The sequence below is a fragment of the Alternaria infectoria genome, assembly GCF_024043175.1.
Source record: "Alternaria infectoria strain BMP 0036 chromosome Unknown scaffold_5, whole genome shotgun sequence".
NCBI lineage: Eukaryota > Fungi > Ascomycota > Dothideomycetes > Pleosporales > Pleosporaceae > Alternaria > Alternaria infectoria.
Genome location: NW_026250694.1, coordinates 1,394,107 through 1,406,875, shown reverse-complemented (window position 1 = coordinate 1,406,875; position 12,769 = coordinate 1,394,107). Strand labels below are relative to the sequence as shown.

Here is a 12,769-nt window from a genome sequence, read left to right as displayed (position 1 = left end):
CTTAATGTAGTCTATAGATCTATTTAGGGGTTCTCTAGTATAAGGCAGTAGTGATTTAACAGTGTTATTCATGTTCTTGCGGTGAAACACCGCAATGGCGTCGGTGGCGATTTCCCGACGGATGTGAAGGGCCATTTCGGCCAGCCCATACGCGAGCCGTCAAGAGCCGTCAAGAGCAAGTCTTCCTACTTCATGCTGCTCGGGTGATTTATACCAACGCGTCGCAGTCAAGGCTACTCCAGGACCACCCCCGCACGACAGCCAAAGAGACCGAAGCACAACCGCCCGTGGCAGTTGATCTAGATAGAGAAGCCGTTACGATGCTGGAGCCTCCACGATGCAGCAAAGCAAGTCCTTGGGGGTTTTATCAATGGCAGATCGCTCAATGGCAGATCGCGGCGACATGATACATGTGGACGCGGCATTGGGTCGTGAGTGCTGCCTGACGGCTACCGTATCGTTGTAAACCTTGACGCGGTCGACACCTAGATTACACTGCGGACAATGGTGATGACGACGAATGCACGCTTGGCCTCGCCATTGAGGCCCAAGTCTATTCCCTCCATCCGCTCCTAGTCCCGGACTACGAGAAGAAGGAGAAAAACGCCATCCGGCGGCAGTAAAAGGCGTTGAAGAAGGCGGCAAAGGGTAAAGGCAAAGCAAAGGCCCCGACTGCGGACGATGAGTACGACCCAGAGGGACTTGCCTGGAATCCCGAGAACGATGTCGATGAAGGGTACGAAGAGAACAAAGCCGTGACAGAAGCGATCAGCGCCAGAGTTCTAAGCTCATTCATTCACGAGGAACACGATTCGGCGTCGGAACTGAGAAACAAGTGGCTGGCGAAACTTGGAAGTTGGTCAGAGGAGCAAGTTTTCGAATCTAAACATGTCACGGCTATGGTCGACATGCTCTACAACCTCATCAAGAAGCGGCCAGAAGATAAAATCATCATCTTCTCACAGTATCTCAGATACCTCGACATCATCAACAAGGGATTACGCGTGCGTCACAAGGTTGAATGTCTCCGCTTCGATGGCACCGTGTTGCCGAAGTTGTTGGAAGACCCCCAGTGGCAGATTCTGCTCATCACCGCAGGGTGCGGTAGCGTCGGTCTCAATCTCAAAGCCGCCAACATCGTCGTTTTGTGCGAGGAATGGTGGAATATGTCCAACGAGAGGCAGGCCATATGCAGAGCCTTCAGACAGGGTCGAACGAAGACCGTCATGGTCATTAGACCGTTCGTCGTCAACTTGGCTATTGACAGGGAGATTGCCAAGAGGCGCATGGCCAAGTTGGATGTCAACAACGACTTGACCAAAGCGTTGATGCACAATCATTGCTTGACGATATCTTTCTTGAGGATGGCACATGCTTGGTCGTATGTTGTCGGCATAGGATTTGGCTTCGTGCGGGTCGCCTCGAGGCTCATAGCGGCGGCATCGTCGACAGCAACCTGTATCCAAGGCTCGCAGACGCTGATGGGGACGTTTCCGCCTGAGAGCTCAAGCTCCTCCAGGGTCCTCTTCATACGGAAGCCGGCCTTGAAGCCGATGTCGCGGCCGATTCGCTCGCCGTCTGCGAAGGCAGTGTTGATGAAGGTAACCATCGTGGAGTCGATATCGTCGTACTTCGCGTCGACGAGGGTATAGATCTGCTCTCGAAGTTCCGACTCGTGGGCTTTGTGCGGTAGCAGGCGCTTATCTAGTTCAGCACTCACTCGGCGCTCGATCTCGATCTTTGTCCGCTCGTGCATGAACTCATTGAATGAGAACTTTTGATCGGCGAACCGCTTCATCTTCTCGAGTATATCCTTGCACATCCGCTCAACCGCGCCGCGTTCAAGCGCTCGAGCGCTCGAGCCGCGTCATCGCTCCGGTCAAAGCTCAGGTTTGTATCAGCAACGTCGTCCTTGTGCGTTTGAACCAGGTGGGCGGCGGCCGCGTGTTGCAACCTCGCCAACTCGCGGGCCTTGTCAGCTTTCTCATAAGAAAAAAGCGTCACATCGATATTGTAGCCCTTTCCTTGGAGCAGGTGGGCAAGCCAGAGGTTGTCGTTGGCAGCTGACTTGAGGTGATGGCTTTGTCCTTGTCACTCTGGAGGCTAGCAACATCGGCCCGTATGGCTTTGTTCTCCGGATTCAAAGTCAGTAACAAGGGACCACCAAGGGTAGAGCTCGAAATCGGACAAAGGCACATGATACATGGAAAATCCGAACAGGCCCGGAGCCGACATTGAAACAGCGATACGCAATTATGAAGATGCTGAGTTGATGTAAGCATCAAAGTAGTTATTATTGTCCAAGGAAATCTCTAGTCTGTGGTCTACATCACAACAAAACGTTGCAACGTATAAGATTTGGTATAGATGTGGGCTCCAGGGTACCTCGAAAATAATACTAATTATCCCAGAACTCACGATAAAACGTTGGTCTGCAGCCTACATCAAGATGAAAAGCCGCAAAGTAGAGGGTCTAGCATTGACGTAGGCCCCACGGTATCCGGCACCGTCGGAAAATGAGGTGATTATCCTTTACTGCCTGTTCAGGGCGTCGCGTCTCATCCCGACATCAGCGAGCGTTGCGGGCTCATTGCGGATGTCCTTGAGGAGGAGGGCGCCAAACGTAATGGACATGTCGTATCGCCCGACCTTGTACTGCAGAAGGACGAGCTCGTGGTTTAGGTCGTTGCGAATTCCTTGCTTGACAGAGGTCGACAGGTCGACAGACCGCCAGTTGGCTTTGTACGGGAGGGACGCGTGTGGGGATGATAAGATGGCTCGCGATCCAGGGGGTGGGGCTCTCAAAGTGACTATACTGCCGGGCGCTACATCCAGGACGATTGCCCGCTGCTCCGTTGGTGGTCGTAACACCAGGAGCGCGATTTCGATATGATGGCGGATACTTCTGCACGCCGTTTCCAGTCGGTCTCGGCCGAGCAACTTGCTGTCGTGTATGGTGGCAGCATAAACAACGAACTCGAGACTGTCGGCGGTCATTTCCTTGGCATCCAGAAGCCAAACTTTGTTGATGGCTTTGTACTGCTCAATGACCGCTGAGGTCAACACATGACAGGGATGTACGTGCTTTCGAACCAGCTCAGCTGGCCAGTGGACTGGCGCGGACTGCGCATGTTAGCGGTGCAATCAGTGTACTCGGAAGACGCGATGCATACTTTTAGCTTCATCCATCTCCCCCGAGCTACAATGTCCTCGAATTTGTTCTGTAGGAAGAACTGAGCGGGCTCTTCTTCTCGATGGCGCCGACTCTCTTCCTCCGCTCTCTTCGGGTTGCAAGCGCGGATCTTGGGCCACTGCGGAGCCATAGTGGGTGCGTTGGTGTGATGGGTCTCAGCTACCGTAGGTACTAGAGACAGCAGAGATTGGGCAGACAACACGAACGTCCAGTTAAAGTGTCAGACATGGCTTCATAGATCTGAGTTGACGTGTTATCATACCATTTCGCCTGTTCAGTGTGTTATGGCTTCGTGCTGATACCTATTCGTGCCGTGCTTTCGCAGTTTACGAAATCTGCTCCAAAACGCATCCATTTCACTTTAGTGCAGTATGCTCAAAAGGTGGCTGTATGCTGATGATATAGGGTAGCCGGTACGCATAATAGGGTGTCTGGCCTGGTGACCCATTGCGATGATTGCGATAATGCCCAGGTGGTACTTAGTGATGTGAGCGAGAAGTCGGGGGTCATCTGCCTGGTTGACGCGTTCGGCACGGGCCCATGACGCAGTCCAATTGCTTATCGATAAACCTCACAAGACAACCTTGGAATGTGGGGCAAGCTGCGGTGTCAACACAGCTGGATGACATCACCCCGCTATACACGGCCTACGCAGTGCTTCTCTCGAATCGTCGGTCACCCAGCTTTGCCGATCCAGGAAATTCCATACAGCGTGTTATGGTGATACGATGCAAGTGAAAACATCTTGATGCGAAGTGAAGCACGGCATTATCATACTATGACAGCATATGGCATCCTGCAAACTTTCCCGAAGGTGAAGCGACACTGGTCTAACACTCAGCCCATAAGCTCGGCCCCGCTTATTTCTAGAGATAAGCCAAGAATAAGGATGCGCGCGATGCGCCTATACTAAAGGAGGGAAGTAGGAAATTAGATCAGCCGAATGAAATGAGGAAAACGAGATTGGAGAACTGCGTATGGTGCAGCGCTTCCAAACAGGAAATGCGAACAAAGAGCCTGACTACAAAAGGAAAATTTCGTCAATCTGCGTATGGCACATGCTCTCGTTCCCGTCATTCTGCCTGCATCGCAGCATCAAAGTATTCTTTAATGAGATAGCGGTGATCTTGTATCACCATCCCTACGTCAAGCACCTTGACGTTGTGCTCAACAGCGTATGCCTTGCCGTAATTGACGCGACTCTCCAGCTCAAGGTATTCTCCTTCCGTGGATTGGACTTGGATGGAATATTTTGTTAAAGCCTCTCCTGGAAGTTGATTAGGTGCGGCTACCGTAGTATGAATGATGCCGTGATCACCCATCCTCACACCGGGTTTCGCGGCGCCGCGACCTCTATACGTTTGTATAGGGCTACGGGTTACATTAGTATACCAAGGCAGAAATTTTCGATGAAATTTACGTACATGCACTGACTGAATTCGCCCTTGTTACGGACAACGACGAAACGGCGTATTTCACTAAAAGCCGTCTCACCATATTGCACAGTACTGAAGTGGGTTGAGTTGCGGGTCTTTCCAGGGTTCATCTGGCCGGCAGGTTCCGTCCAAAGCATCTTGAAGACCTGAGAGCATACGGTTAGTATTGTATCGGTACTGCTCAGGGAGTTGAGCTTACTCGACCAAGTACAAAGAACGTCGCACGCGATGGTTGCGCCACCCGTCGATATCCTTATAAGCGTAAGCGTTCATTGATCAGATTGTGCGGTTTATTTAACTTACTCGCATCTAGTTGTTCCTGAGCAAAGCTCTCATTGAGATTCGTTTGTATGTATCTTCGATCGAGACTATGAATAGTAGATTGCACGTCAGGCGGCAGAGACGTTACGTGCCGGCGTGGCCCTGGATACTGTGATGGCTGACCGGTCGCTCCATCTTGTGTTGTGTGCTGAGATTGACTTTGCTGCAAAGAGTTAAAAGGGTAGCCGTCATGAGCCTGGGGGTCTTTCTGTGGCCATGGTGAGCCTGCTGAAATCGTCGTCGCCGAAGCATGAGCGGAAACGTGAGACGGACTTGGCGATCCGTACTGCTGTGTTGTGTAATTCAACCCTGAGCCGCCGGTATTGTCTACCCGACTCTCTCCTGGTACATAGTACGACGAAGATTGCTGAGTACTGCTTCCACTTGCATTGTTTGTTCCGGGCACAGTTATAGGCCATTGGATCGTGGAAGCAACGGCTTGCGGCTGGGTCGCCAGCGACGTGAAGGCTGGATTTACAACAGTACGGGGTATACTATGTCTTGGTCAGGCAATGTTCAGATCAATGGTGTATGCGCGACACTGAACTAACCTCGCACTGGGTCTATTGTCATACGTAGTCGCGGCCGGTGCTGGAGGAACAGCGGCCTCTGCGGGACCAGCCCATAAGATATCCAACGTTGTGACGCCATCATCCGCCATCAAATATGAGTAGTGACGGCCATGTGGCTGTGACCAGGTCCAAGGCCCGTATCTCGGCATAGCTACATGTTCGCGACGTGACGACCAGAAGGCATTGGATAAGGGTAGCAACAGGCCTTAATAGCTTGTGGATGTCAGAGCGGGGCACTCCGGACCCCAGGAAGAGCCTCTTCGCCGAAACGAGATGGCTCATCTTTCTGTGGCGTCTTTGCAGATGCAAGCTTGTGACCGACTCTATATGAATGCTCGACGTGGTCGATGCACCACTAGCGCGCCGTATCGTGAAAAGGGTGGGCTGGGTGGGGCAAGCTACGGCGGGGGACGCGTCTTCGCGTAATCGCCGTTGACGCCTGGGTGGCAGGTCCACCGCAGCCTCTAGTCAACCATCACAACTCTGTTGCGCTGCTTCCCTAATCAGGCATCATTGAAAGATACTACGAATCCTAAGATCTGTTACTGAGCGCGTCGATTCTCACATGTCACACCTTGTTAGAGATTCTACTTTGCGCTGAGCGCACGGCCGTTATGCAGGCTCCTTCCAGTGTTGTCGAGAAATCAACGGTACACCAATGCATCGTGGAAGGGGCAGGGTACACATTGACACCCACAGGCTGAGCCGATGGAATCAAAAAGCTCCGAGCTCATCGCGGAATTCTTCGATGACGAATGTGCTGATCGAGCAAATTATGAGCCACTTGATGATCATGAGATCAGATCTTCCAGCAACGGAATATCAAGAGGGCTCATACCGGACCTTCTTTCACCATGTTTAGTCTGCAAATCCCGGAAAGGAATCCTCAAGAAAGTGCGCTTTGATGAGGCTTGCGGGCCTCATGAGGAGGATAGCATCCCGGACGAGAATGTGCTTGTGCATCCAAGATCGCCCGTCCCATCTGCATCAGTGGGTTTCCACGGCGAAAAGCTAGTTGTAGACGACAATGGTTCTCCGAAATCTATCTCCCTCCCATTGCCCGCACCACCGCCGCCTCCGCCTCCACCACCGCCACCACCGTTGGAAGCCCCTCGACCCCCGTCCCTGTTCAATAAGGCTCTTGAAGCAAACAAACATTTGAACGCGGCGGCCTTCCGATTGTATACCAGCTTCATGAACGAACTCTCCGACTTTGTCATCCAGCAAGGAGAAGTAGTCGCAATGCGCCTTGCTGTTCAAGAAAGACGGAAGCAGCTGCATACACTGAGGGAACACGTCTCCAGATGTGATATGCTACTCATCAATTGTATGCGCGAGCAAATGAATGGCAGTCTTTCTGTAAACGAACGCGTTATGCTCAAGTACTTTGAAGCATCGCAGGCGGCAAGAGACGAGATTGGCCCGGTTGAATCGGAATACGAACCTCTTGAGATAATGCTCGGGTCGAAGGAACATCAGCTGGTAGATATGTATTCCAAGATGGAAGAAACCTTCGAGCATTTTTTCAGACTCAACATAACCCCGACCAGTGAGTCGAAAGAGCCGATTAAAATCGAATATGAGGCTTCATCGGCCAGCTCTGTCATCGAGGAAAATGTCACTCCTGGAGGTATCGAGCATCTTCACGGAGCTCTCATTGGAGAAAACGTTGGTATTGGCCAGCATCCGAGCCACGTCAGGGAGTTCAGACCAAGAGTTCAGGAACGCTGGGTGCGTGGAGAGTCTCATAGAAGAAGCGCATCGTTGGGATCAATTGATTTGCCCAAACCTAGCAACACTACTCTCGCAGATGAGGGCGCTTCTTTCGGCGATATGACCGGTACGCTTGGATCTATCGGAGTGTGGATAACAGATAAGATCGATTTGACTGGAACTGGTGCAACACCCCAGAACCAGTATAAGCATGAGAAAGCGGCCTTTGGTAGTAACTATATCGAAATCTCTGGTGCGCTACCGGACTTGACGAACGACTTCCCGGTCAACCCAGGTCTCGACGAAGGAAATCCTCTACTCTTACTCGACGAGAGCAACGAGACAAGAGCTATCCTCAGCGATTATCTCGTCAATTTTGAGAGCACACCCGACCGGGTGAATCGCTGGATGTTACATCACCTCCGCGTCTCGCCTCGCGAGATTTACACGCTTCACAGGCATATCACCAAGCTCACATCAGAGCCAACACTCTGGGCGACGTCAGTGCTCAAGCAATGGCCACACGATATTTTTCGACACAGCGATCCTTTTGACAAGGGCTCGGCCGAGATTGAGGAGAGCGTGTTGAACCCTCAGATCCTCGGCTACCACGGGGCATGTGATCCCGAATGCCGTGATACTCACCCCTGGCCGGATGAGGATGCATGGCTAGAACCGAGGTCGTCCAATTTCTCCACTGTGGAAACTGCCCCAATTCGACCAGCACAGCTCGAACCAGAACACAATTTGCCAACAGTGCACGAGTTTCCATCGGAGCACAACGATGACGACTAACCCAACTCTAATGCCAGCGGTCTGGGTATACTATAAAGGTCTGATAGATGGGTTTGATCCGAGATTCTACTAAGGCGCGAGCATACTAGCAACACGACGATTGGTATCTCGAGAAGCAATGTGAAGCGACAGATCTCTACCTTTTGCCACCATTGATGCACTGGACACGCTTGTTGTTCTTGACCAACAGCTTCTCTCCCATATGTCTTGTCGCGGACTCAGCCGCGGTAGAACTTTCTCTCCAAGGTTGACGATGATTCAGCCACGACATGGATGTATTGAGCCACCACTTGGGGGTACAAACGCATACCCTGGTAATATGCACATGTCCTGCAAGCCTTCCTGCAACTGCATCTGGTCATGAGTCACACATTCTTTGCAGGCATATCTCATGATTTATCTTATCCACCAATCAACAGTCGATATATAGCAGAGCCGCAAGCCTTTCGGCCGCGCTCGTACCAGCACACCAATCTGGAATTGACCCTTTCACCCATGCCACATTCCAGTCTTCATCCCTTTCGCGAGCGACTGCCAGCTGCTAGCCAACCGATCTCAGACTTCTGGTCACTGTACTATCGGCCAGCAGGCTTCGTAGCCCGTTCAGCCGTATCTTCAGCCGTGTCGCGTCGCTCACCGATATGAATGTCTTAGCGCGGGGATGATTGGTCAGTCTGGATGGGCTTATTGCCACGAGAATAGCAACCAATTGATCGTGCGGGGAGACGCAAGTGTCACTGTCAGACCCGTAGTGAGATGGCTGCCTCACTCATCTGTCGCGGAGTATCTCGTTTACCGACGCCATCAGACGTGTGTGGCCTATCGCAGCCAAATAGGCAGATACGTGGTGGTAAGACCTGCCTATGCTCAGTTACCAAGACGCGACGTAGGGCCAATCTGATAATAAGGCAATAAGCGACATTGTGCCCACGTCGCGCGGGGTTATAGGGCAAAACCGGTTATACGGCAGCGCGCGGGTAGCCAAACAGCTGGCGCATGCTGCAGGCTACAGTCACGCGTACGATGCTGCGTACATGCCGTTCAGCTTTGCGCTGTGAACAGTATATCTTTCCGGAATGAGTGGGTCGGACGGTATTCCCAGCCCTACAAGCTGCATGCACTCGTTTGGCCTTAACCTTCAGGCAGTCGCTAGGGCGGCGTGTAAGACGGGAGCTAGGCACCCTCTTGCATGCCGCAGTGGGTCAAGTGGGGTCCGGCGGCCCGTTGGAACTCCGGTCGATGGGGCGGTACATGAGGCAGCATCAAGCGATGCCGTGTCGCTCTCTTAATCTTACTCCGCGGTTGAGTTGCTGGGAAAGTGACAAATAGATGTTGACTACCCAACTGCCGTGCCATCTGATTACATATCACGGCCAATAGTAGTCGCATGTCAATCCCGAAGCTCATGCTCACATACGATACCTATCCATACGCCATTGGCGAGCTTTTGCAACTCCTTCCAAATTGAGCGTACCGCGCGGTTGGCGATTATCGGTAACAGATGCTGTGCATCCGTGGCACCCCGCCGGGTTCGTAACACCGGCAGTTGTCTTTCTATCGGGCCGAAAGAACTACGGTAGCCTTACTTTCGGGCTCCGATGTGCTGACACCGGGTCAGCAAGGCATCCACTCCCACGTAAGTATGCGTCCTGCTGATCATCTCCACCGTCGGAGACATATAGCTGAGCCCGACAATTCGGTCGGCCTGAGTACCAACTCGCATGAAGCTTGCAACTGGTGGATTGACCCACCACTTTCCTCTTTCAGCTCATCGACGTGGGCGAACTGGCGTTTCATGAGGTCTCGGGTTGACTAACATGACATGCAGATGAACCAGTAGATGTATTGAGATACCGGATAGATGAAGGAATAACCAATCGCGAACCCCCAGCGAAGCCAGCAATCCTCCCGAAAGCGATATCTGCATGCTCGAAATGTGCTCTCGTAATCGCAAGTTGTTAAAGTATACAGTATTAGAACAATTCCTGGTAATATGTAATTACAAGAAGATGAAAGGTAAGACTAACCGAGCAACACTGCTGACATCTGTCGGAACAGGGGTCGATGGACGAGTTACACCACTGACTGCTTGCGTGCATGAACTCCTGGACGGTGCATTGCGATTGTTGGAGTGCTTTTACTTCTCTTGTTCTTAGATCCACGGAGCCAGCCAAGCCAGCTGTTCGAACTCTTTCGTCTCCCTGATGTTGGTTGAGCATCAGACGTAATCGTGCTCTCGACAAAGTGCGGCGGCGCCCCAATATCAGGAGTAGGTGCTATAGGTAAATGCACACGAGGGCTTGGTGAGGTGGTCCTGGTCTCACTACCCAAAGTTGGCTGGACGCGTATGGGTTTTGCAACATCCGAGGCGGTGGGAATTGGCGGATGAGCATCAGTAGGAAGCATTCGCTGTGTTAGATCGCCATGCTCATAGTTTTTCGAAGTCTTTGTAATGATTTCCTCAAGACCCCGTGGTATTTGCGCTGGAAGTTGCGTACGAACACCGAGACTATGCCTGACGGCTATCGCACAGCTACGATGATGCTCCATATCTGTGCCTTGGACGCTGTCTTTCCGTTTAGCCGCATCGCTGTACTCAGGAGGACAAGTACACCGGATTTTTTCGGCGACATCATCCACCGGAATGCCACTTTCAGTTGTTCGCTGCCGTATATCCGGATATAGCCCATTGGAAGATACTATCGGGCAGCCCGTCTTTCTTCCCGTATCATCCAACCGATGACGCTGTGACAGCGGTAGTGACGGAGATGATATCGACAAAGCATCCCGGTCATCTTCTTTTGGCATCTCGCGTAGCTCGGAGCCTTCTGTACTGCCATTTGTTCGATCGCAAGGGTGCATCTCTTTTGGGTGTCGTGATCGCAACTCAAGAGAAGCAGGTGCGCTCTCCACAACGTCTCCATCGCGACAAGACACAGGTTCGTGGCTCGTTCCGATGGTAGAGGTCTCACAACGCTCGTTCCTACCCGCGACCTCGTCGACGCTATCGTTGCTCCAGAACCGTGTTGCCCGCGCCTTCCAATCTTCATCGGTTGAACTGGCGACTTCACGATCCTCCAGTGCGTTCAGATAGATGCACTTCTGTACAGCGCTGGCTTTAAGATATGTGAGAGACCACTCCCGAATCTTCTCTTTCGTTGTAGGATCATCTTTGATCGAATGGATAGCACTCTCGGTCTGTGTTCGTCGCATCGATGCTGAACATGGTGGTGTAGCTGTGAGGTCATACATTGGATCGGAATTCCGTCTTGCCAAAGGCCAAGCCGGTACTTCTCGGATTCCAGACATAGCTGCTACTTTCAGCTGCTGAGCGCTAGCTTCACAAGCCGAGAGTTCTTTTAGAATCTGGAAGTAATCGCTATTGGGAGCTGCGGGATCAATATCAGCAGTTTCGACTCCATCAGCAAATAGCACTCCCCCTCCCTCTTGCCATACGATATCAGATGCCTTGTCGTGCCGAATTCGGTCGAAACCCTTCCGTAATCTTTCTACTTCGGCAAGTTTAGCGAAGTATACTTCACTCGTGGGGATAGGCGTAGCGGTGACGTCCAGAGTAGAGACCACAGAGCGCAAGGACGGCGAATGAGCAGAATAATGGCTTGTATCGAACCACCCTGCTGCATATGCGATGGGACCGGGGGTCGGCGGGGACGACTGCGGCGGTGGTGGATGCGAAGGAAGATCATACGTTTGATCTTGAGAAGCAGCCACACCTTCTGAATCCTCCTGATTGACAATGCTCCAGATATCGAATTGATAGAACCCATTCTCTTGATCCATGAATCTCCATTCAGCCCCGGTAAGGTCGCGTTCAGCTTGCAGGTAATCCTCCTCGATTTCCCCCAGAATATCGCGGGCTTGCACAACAGCATTATAGGCGTCCAGTAGAGTCTCCGGTATCCCATCTTTAGGTTCGTTGATGAAATGTCGTAGTCGGTTCATGAAAACGACTTCAGCGTCTCCAGCGTCAACCCGCTTTAATCGAACATTGCGACTAGCAGTCCGCACCCTCTCACGCGTGATGAGCAGCTGCCTTCGAGCTGAAGCTAACTGATCTTGCGATTCTGACAAGCCCTCCAACCGGGCCTCGACGTTAGGTCGATTTTGCTGGGTTTGTGTAGTATATGTTCTTTCAACCTCGGTCGGAAAGTATTCTTCCATCTCGCGTCGACAATTCCAATGAGGTGTAGGTGGAAGGATGATTCTGCAGTGTTGGTATTACGGGGGATGAAGTCCTCTTTCATGACAGAAATGACAGCGTGATATGGCTCTCAAGGACGACCCTTGCAACATGCTCAGCCTTACCCTTGAGAATTGGCAGGAATAGACACTGGTCAGGTTCCAAGGCCGACCACTCCCCTATAAGACCGTACGTGACAGATAAATGTCCGTGAGAGCCACGGACCAGCAAGCGCGTGTGTCCGTTCGGGTTGTCAAACATGGGAGGAGCTGAAGCCGTCCAGCCGGTAATTGATTTGCGCTCGGGTGTAGTAACACGACAAAGCGAATCAGCTTATGCATGCAGGTTTCCGGCTTATCTAGTAACAATACTTGTGTTCGGGTGATTGGTGCGTGGAGGTACACGCCCCATTCCAGAATATGTGTGGGCCGTGCCGGTTTTGAAAATGCAAAACCGGTCTAGCCGGGAAGTCGCCTTGTTGCGCGTCGAAAGCGTCTCTATACAGTACGCGCCTGCTCGACATCCCAAGGGAAAGCAG

At 52.0% G+C, this 12,769-nt stretch overlaps 5 protein-coding genes across 5 annotated transcripts; 2 read left to right on the top strand and 3 right to left on the bottom strand.

The window, feature by feature from the left end:
* Positions 1-504: 504 nt before the first annotated feature.
* Positions 505-1,329, top strand: J4E92_004133 (uncharacterized protein; the record flags this gene model as incomplete). The annotated part of the gene is made up of 3 exons (XM_051495525.1): positions 505-507; positions 636-1,301; positions 1,324-1,329. The coding sequence occupies 3 exons, from the start codon at positions 505-507 to the stop codon at positions 1,327-1,329; spliced, it is 675 nt and encodes a 224-aa protein (XP_051354544.1).
* A 7-nt stretch (positions 1,330-1,336) lies between these two features.
* On the bottom strand, positions 1,337-1,798 carry J4E92_004132 (uncharacterized protein; the record flags this gene model as incomplete). The annotated part of the gene is made up of 1 exon (XM_051495524.1): positions 1,337-1,798. One exon carries the CDS (start codon positions 1,796-1,798, stop codon positions 1,337-1,339), a length of 462 nt encoding a protein of 153 aa, XP_051354543.1.
* A 734-nt stretch (positions 1,799-2,532) lies between these two features.
* Positions 2,533-3,323, bottom strand: J4E92_004131 (uncharacterized protein; the record flags this gene model as incomplete). Its single annotated transcript, XM_051495523.1, has 2 exons — positions 2,533-3,123; positions 3,174-3,323. 2 exons carry the CDS (start codon positions 3,321-3,323, stop codon positions 2,533-2,535), a joined length of 741 nt encoding a protein of 246 aa, XP_051354542.1.
* Positions 3,324-4,266: 943 nt separating this feature from the next.
* Positions 4,267-4,766, bottom strand: J4E92_004130 (uncharacterized protein; the record flags this gene model as incomplete). The annotated part of the gene is made up of 2 exons (XM_051495522.1): positions 4,267-4,564; positions 4,618-4,766. The coding sequence occupies 2 exons, from the start codon at positions 4,764-4,766 to the stop codon at positions 4,267-4,269; spliced, it is 447 nt and encodes a 148-aa protein (XP_051354541.1).
* Positions 4,767-6,716: 1,950 nt separating this feature from the next.
* Positions 6,717-8,030, top strand: J4E92_004129 (uncharacterized protein; the record flags this gene model as incomplete). Its single annotated transcript, XM_051495521.1, has 1 exon — positions 6,717-8,030. The coding sequence occupies one exon, from the start codon at positions 6,717-6,719 to the stop codon at positions 8,028-8,030; it is 1,314 nt and encodes a 437-aa protein (XP_051354540.1).
* Between the last annotated feature and the right edge of the window lie 4,739 nt (positions 8,031-12,769).